Consider the following 7103-nt stretch of genomic DNA (forward strand, 5'->3'; position numbering starts at 1 on the left):
AAGATATTGGGGATGAACTAAATTGGAGTAATTGCATGTTAATTGCATAGTAAGAAGGGAAAAAAATTACCTTATGAGAGACTCAAGTGGAGTCTAACACCTAACCACTTTACTTCACTGATTTTTTTCAAACGGCTTGCTTTTTGGTTTTTAAAAATAAATTAACCCACCCATATAACAAAACTAAGATTCCACTTGCAGGAATTAATGAAGGGATGAATTAAGACGGATAAGTTTTATTTTATTTATTTTCTTTTTTTGTAAAGTGGCCTTTAACACTGAAATATCCCAGCATAAGCTTTAAATAAAATACATTAATCGATCAAATTTAGGCAATGACGATATGGCTTCTATGGCAGTGCCTAAAGGCCATGCAGCTTCCACAAGAGCATCCTGATATTCTATTTCATTTGCCACTGTAATCTCTTGCCATGGATCAAGGCCTGCCAAAATATGATAAAAGTCAGTATAAAAGGCCAACAAATTAAATGAAGGTGCCAACATATTTTGGAACAACACATATCAACTTCACAATGCAACTTACCAAATCCATCGGTGTACAATGCATACTGGTATGCAATATCCAAGCATACATATGGAAGTCTATCCTCAGCAAGGTTTGGATAGGTGGACTTGGCATCCTCCAATTTTGTTTCACAAGCTCGTTTAGCTTCAATCTCAAGATCAACAGGATGAATTTTGGAGTTGGGTTTATTTAGATCAATGATACCAATCTAATAGATCAAATACGACGTAGTTAGAATTTCCACGAGGAAGATTCAAAATATGAAAGTTGTCCATGATTAAATAAAATAGGACAAATTGGTTTAAGAAAAATGCATGTTAGGGACAGAACATTCCCTAGCTAGTTCCTCGCTAATCTATCACAAAATCGAGGGCTGGCAGTTGATACCATATTAAATTTATAATGCAGTAAACATCCTAAAGGTTCTCTTAAAAATTGGTTCATAAGGAGGTGACCTACCCAAGTATATAAGCATTTATCAAGTTTGTTAAACATTTAATGTGAGACTATTCTCAACAATTAATGAAGGATTAGTTAGAAAAACTCTCCTTTTGCTAAATCCAAGTAGCAAATTAGTGTGAGAATGTTCCCTTGCTAGTGTGTCGCCATTTCCATATCAAATCCTCCGCTAATTGCATGAAAGAAACTAGCCATATCCCTCGCAAATTTGCGACTATAGCTTCTTGTTTTTCCCGCGCTAATCCCTCAGTAACATTCTCTTACTCTTTCCCGGCAAATCTTTCTCTAATGTCTCGCTGTTTATCCCTGGCAATTCTATAATCATTCCTTCGTGAACAGTTCCATGCAAGTTTCTCGTTACTTCGTCGCTATTAATTGGACATATTCCCTAGCTATTCCTTCGCAAGTCTCTCGCTATTAATACTTATATAGTAACTCATCATTTCCTCGCAAATCACTCAAACTATCCGTAGCAATTCCCTATTTCACATGTGTCTAATTTTCAGTCTCCATGATTTTAGTTTCCATATTTTTAATAATGACAAATTTTGTCTCTCTATAAAAAATTTAGAATACTAGAATGAGAGACGAAATTCACAATTATAAAATATACAAGGATTCAAATCATTATTTTGGTTTAGGTGAATCCAGGTATTTTTCGGCCGAAAGCCAAAAACAAATTTTAAAGATAATAACCAAAACTATTTTAAATTAAAATTATGGGATCTAAAACAAATTTTATCCAATAAATATTAGATATATATACCTCTGTAGGCAGATAATAGAAAGATGAAGTGCCGAAAAGAATTTTCTGTCCACTTCCCCTTCCACCATCCCATATACCACCAAATGTGCAATTTTGATGGGGGCATGACTCATTCAATTTGAGAGCTTGAAGAACAACCTCTCTACATTCATCGTAGCTGGAGCCAGAAATGGGAGCGAAGGCCTTATAGTCTGCTCCTGAATATGTGTAGGTCCCTTTAAGGAATAAAAACGTCCACAATTGTGTTATTGGCATGCTAAAAATAAAAAACTTGAAAAGAAGAAACAGAAACGAATATAAAAAGTTATTTAAATTCGGAAGTTCTTTCTCCCTTAATTATACTGTTAAGTGCAGAATCCCAAACAATTAAGATGGGGGAATTTAGCATCGAAGAAGCATCAGGGCATTTGAAGAAATGAAGAATCCGTGTTTACCATCGAAGCCAGCTAAAATACAAGGGTTAGCGGAGCCATCAGTGACCTTCAAAATCTCGGCACGAGATGCTTCTCTACCGTAATGCAAATAACTGAAAGAAGGATGTTAAAACTATATATATATTAGCCGTTGCATGGGCCATGTATCAAAGAATAATATTATTTTCTACCTCTATCTAGACTTCTAATTGATACAACTCGGTCCATGTTTAGATTTCAATAAGGAGAACTTAAAAATACTTTTATTTTTAAAGAAAAACAATTCCTTTTCATTTTTTTACAATAAAATTCGTAAATGTATATTGAAATTTGGAAATTCAACATTTATCCGAATATAGCCTTAGAAAGTCTGATCCATGAGCTAAGAAGTACCAACACTTGTGGGACACGTGTATGACACATGTTAAACACCTCTCACTCGTGTTGTAATTAATTTTTTTTTTCTCAAACACCTCTGTGATGTGACTCGTATCATATCAAAGAAATATTAATTCAATCCCAAAAACTAGTTAAAGGGATAAGAATTGTCCCTCGTGTCAAATACTTCTTAGACTTGATGTGAGTTTAGACTTAACTCAATCCCAAAAACTAACTTAAAGGGTGAGGGTTGCCTCTTATTGACAAAGTCTTCTATGGTTGTATTGTATTGTTAGTTTACGTGAAACTTGGATTATTTTCAACAAAACACTTAGAAAATTTTATAAAAAAAAAATTAACTAGTTGTTTTAGCTTTTAAGAAATATTATTCATCTTATGTTAGAATTTTTTCTGTTGTAAAGATTGTATTTTCGAGTGATCTCTTTTGGTATATTCTACCCGAGGGTCATTATTCAGTATTATATGGAAATTGTGAAGCTTAATAACTTTGTTTTAGAATTGTGAATTATATAAATTAAATATCTCGAGGGTCTTTATTGTGGTCGACATTAATTGTGTTCAAGTGTTCATGTATGTGTTGTATTTGGTGTCAGTGTCAAAAGTGCTTCATTGTCCAAGAGCTTTAGCTCTCAAAAGTTGTACACCTTAACATCTACTGGCACTAGCTACTAAAATATATATACGAAGAATAAGAAGGAAATTAACCTGTGAACATAGAGGTCATATTCCTTTCCCTTGAGTACAAGCTTCTTTATGTAAGGTTCCTCTCCATCTGGTGGTTTTGGAGCATTTTTTGCTGTGTTCCTTGAGATGGCATATGCCATTTGAACTGATCCACCTCCAAGATCAACTACTCCTACTGTCTTTGAAAACCTTTTTCCCAACTTCCCCAATAAATAATTAATTGTCACCTAAAAAAAAGTTGTAGGATAAGAGACAAAAAACACTACTACTATATGTGTTCCTAATCCACATAACGATATATAGTGGACAGTGGGCACAGTACCAAAAATAACCTATTGTCTAATATTGCATTTTAATATCCTAATTAATTACAAGGCTACAAGGAGTTGATGTATCCGTTATTGCGAACTTGGATTCTCTTTAACAGGTACACTTTCAGGTAGGACTCATCTTTTTCTCTCCTCACTACAGGTGTGCAACTGTTTAAGAGAAATCAATGGATCGTTATTGCAGTCATGTTAAAATGGTGAAGCCTTAAAAAATCGTGATATATACTGAGATTATAGCAGTGATTACGGATTGCAATTTAAGACTGAAAGAATCTAATAATCTATTTGAACGGGCATTTAATGGTTATATTTTTAATTTCACTATTATTTGTTTCTTGTTTTCCAATTTACTTTTGACTTAGTGTATCGAAAAATTTACTTTTGACTTACCAAATTAATGATCTAAACAGAAGTGTACCAGGTGAGAAGAATTAAATAATTTCAAACTTTCATGTAAAGCCAAATTTCTAGGCTTCCTTGTCTCACGAAATACACATTTAAATAATTGTTATTGTTATATTGGTATTTATGTTTAGAATCGTCCATAACATATACTTTAACATTTTTTTTATCCATTTCTAATAATTTACAAATTTGTATGATTTATATTATAATTAATTTTTTCCCGTATCCGCTTGGATGTCAAGTTGTATCTTTGTCCCGTGTCTGTATCTGCTTACTTTTGTTGTGTATATACATTCTGTATATATATTGATTAAGTAACAAATATATAACAACTATAACAGTATAATCAGTAGTCATCAGTGCATCAACCCAAATCGTCACCCATAAGAAAAATTAAAACTTTGTAAGAGTTCATTCTTGAAAGTGTTGCAAATTATTTTTTAAATAAAGAGTATTATGACTCTGCAATAAATAATTCAAAAAAATAAATAATCAAATGAATAGTATAATTAACTGGGTTCAAACACTGGATTAATTTTAGACATTGGTGGATGAATAATGATCATTTGACATCCCTTCAAATATATACACCTGAGAGAAGAAAGAGATATAAAGAAAATGAGGAAAAAGAAAAATAGATGCAATAGATGATATTGTAATGGAAAGATGAAGAGACAGGGATAATTAAAAGAAGGTTTGAAAATTGAGGTGTAAGAAAACATGGTTGGAGCACAAAATTAATCAAAAACAAATTCTTTAGTCGCCTTAGAGGATCGCCCACTATTCGTTTCATACGTGTGTTGTAAATGAAGTATTGGAGATGTGCTTCAAATTAATGAATTGCTGAGATTTCCATATAGAGTAAGAAAAATACTTAGATTAATAATTTCTCCAGATTATAGATGTGCAGTCAAATGAATAAAGTTATGAACATATAAATGACATAAAAATTAAAATCAGTTTGGTTATTCATACCCATAGATAAGAACCTTCTTGGGTTCCATCAATAATAGCTACTGCATCTGGTTGAGTGTTCAGGGTACTTCTGTTCTTGAGCAAATCCCTAACCTAAAGATAAGAAAATGAAAACTTTAGACATTGAAAGCATGCTTATAAGGAATTAAGAAATGAAGATCCTAGTTACCGCTTGCAATATCCTTTCAGAAGCATCCCCTTCCAAAAGCCTTAAACCTGCAGTCGCCTGCATTAGCATAAAAAATTGAAAATACATGTACACTCAGTACACTCAGGCCCTTTACATAATGAACTATTAAAGAGTTAAAGTGACAACTAGTTGTACATTATTTTTAATTATATTCATGACTTTATATATATATATATATATATATATATAGTCTCTACCCAAACTTCAAGGTCAAGTCATGAATATACTTAAAAACTTCAATTGCTGCTGCAATATTAAAGATTTTGTGGCCTATTTTTTAAATCATATCATGAAAGTAATTGCAGCTACATCGACCAGATTATTTAATTAGGCCATGTTACGATAAACTTATCAATTGAATACTTAAGCTAGAAAAAATAATTAAATTAAATATTTTTCATAAACTAGAATTAACTTTTACATACATTTAAATAAGTGTTTTAGAGAAGTTGAATGAGAAAGTATCTATAAATTAACTTGTACATAAATTAATTTTAATTTATTAAAAAAATTATTTCATTTTATATTCTTATTTTCTCTCCTTATATAATGCCTATAGAAAAAATTATCAATTTTATGTAATAGGATGATTGCTTTCTTTTTTTTTAAAAAAAAAAAAACAAGAGTTGTTTTGTTACCAAAGAAATATAAGGATTCAAAGTCTTTTAAGAATTTCTAACTGTGACCAGTAATATGATTAAAACCTTGGGTTCAAATCCTCAAAAGTAACCCATTAATTGTGACCAGTGAGTGACAAATATAGAGACCCGAAACACCAACCCCAAGCTTAACGGGTGTAGTAGGGTACAGGTCCTCAGGGACAACACTTTCAGCTTCCTCTAAAAGTGGGATAAGAGATTCTGCAGCTTGTTGAGGATTATCTGCGTATGCACTCAAACCGGGTGTTACCTACACCACAATAATTAATGAAGACTGTAAGAAGTGAAGAGAATGGAGATTGACATGAATGTGTAAATATAACTAGGAATGTTAGTGACACTTTTCATACACTACTTTCTATTGTTGGTTTAAAATTGGTCGGAAATTATAAATTTTGATAGGTTTCATTTTTAATTCAGAAGTTGAAACTCGTTAAATAAAAAGGAAAACTACTAAAATTTGCGACTTCTAATGAATTTTAGTAGAAAGAGTGTTGTAAGTATTCGTTAAATATAACTGTAGCTTATGAATTAGTAGTTTTGACCTTATCATAAAACTCGAGTTCGTTGCCAATACGAAGGAGATCCAAGTTCTGGTCGAAATGGAAGACATGCACACGGCTACCAGTGCTACCAGCATCAAAGATGACAGCGTACGAGGTGATAGCTTCCTGTTTGGGGAAGATCTTACGATGAGTGAGTAAGATGTTCCCATCATGATATTGGGTAGAAGAGAGTGCTGTATGAATGAATAACAAGAGTAGAAGAGTGAAGAGGGTTAGGAAGTCCATGTTCTTAGTCCCTCTTGACCATAGCACAAGTACCATTTTCAAACTCTCAAGTAGTGAATTGCAGTAGTCATGATCATTCACTCCCGAGTCCCAAACATATAAGTATATATTATATATTTAGCTGGGGAAAGTCCATAATTATCCACACTATGTGCATGTTTCAATGTAAATTTAGTTAAACTTAATTAATATTAATTACACACACTTCCAATTGCCATTTGTTTAACATAAATTTTATGAATTAATTTATAGGCCAATTAAAAAGGATCTATTAAGAGTACCAATGGTACTCACAATAATTTACAAGGATTAATAGACAAGGCATTGAAGGCAACGCACAAAGATACTACAAAGGAAAGGCCAGGCTGCAGGCATAAATATTACTATCCGTATTGAAATTAATACCCTTTCATTATAATTAGAATACATAATTTAAAGCAACAAGAGAACTCTCATAATTCTTTCAATTACAGATTATCAATATTTCATCTCCTTTTTTTGTTGTGT

General features: G+C 32.2%; 1 protein-coding gene across 1 annotated transcript; it reads right to left on the reverse strand.

Moving 5' to 3' along the window:
• Positions 1–217: 217 nt before the first annotated feature.
• On the reverse strand, positions 218–6696 carry GS52 (ecto-apyrase GS52). The gene is made up of 9 exons (NM_001353363.1): positions 6351–6696; positions 5927–6055; positions 5126–5182; positions 4957–5049; positions 3269–3474; positions 2186–2277; positions 1752–1966; positions 545–734; positions 218–443 (listed from the first exon to the last, which is right to left on the reverse strand). The coding sequence occupies exons 1-9, from the start codon at positions 6630–6632 to the stop codon at positions 301–303; spliced, it is 1407 nt and encodes a 468-aa protein (NP_001340292.1). The 5' UTR covers positions 6633–6696; the 3' UTR covers positions 218–300.
• Between the last annotated feature and the right edge of the window lie 407 nt (positions 6697–7103).

This window comes from Glycine max, chromosome 16 (assembly GCF_000004515.6).
Source record: "Glycine max cultivar Williams 82 chromosome 16, Glycine_max_v4.0, whole genome shotgun sequence".
Taxonomy (NCBI): Eukaryota; Viridiplantae; Streptophyta; class Magnoliopsida; order Fabales; family Fabaceae; genus Glycine; species Glycine max.

Bases quoted from the DNA above. Each gene is read 5' to 3' on its own strand.
- GS52 (NM_001353363.1), bottom strand. From the start codon at position 6,632: ATGGTACTTGTGCTATGGTCAAGAGGGACTAAGAACATGGACTTCCTA. The intron at 6,056-6,350 runs GTCAAAACTACT...ATTGTGGTGTAG, and splicing joins AACTCGAGTTTTATGATAAG to GTAACACCCGGTTTGAGTGC. The intron at 735-1,751 runs GTATATATATCT...TTGATCTATTAG, and splicing joins TCTATTATCTGCCTACAGAG to ATTGGTATCATTGATCTAAA.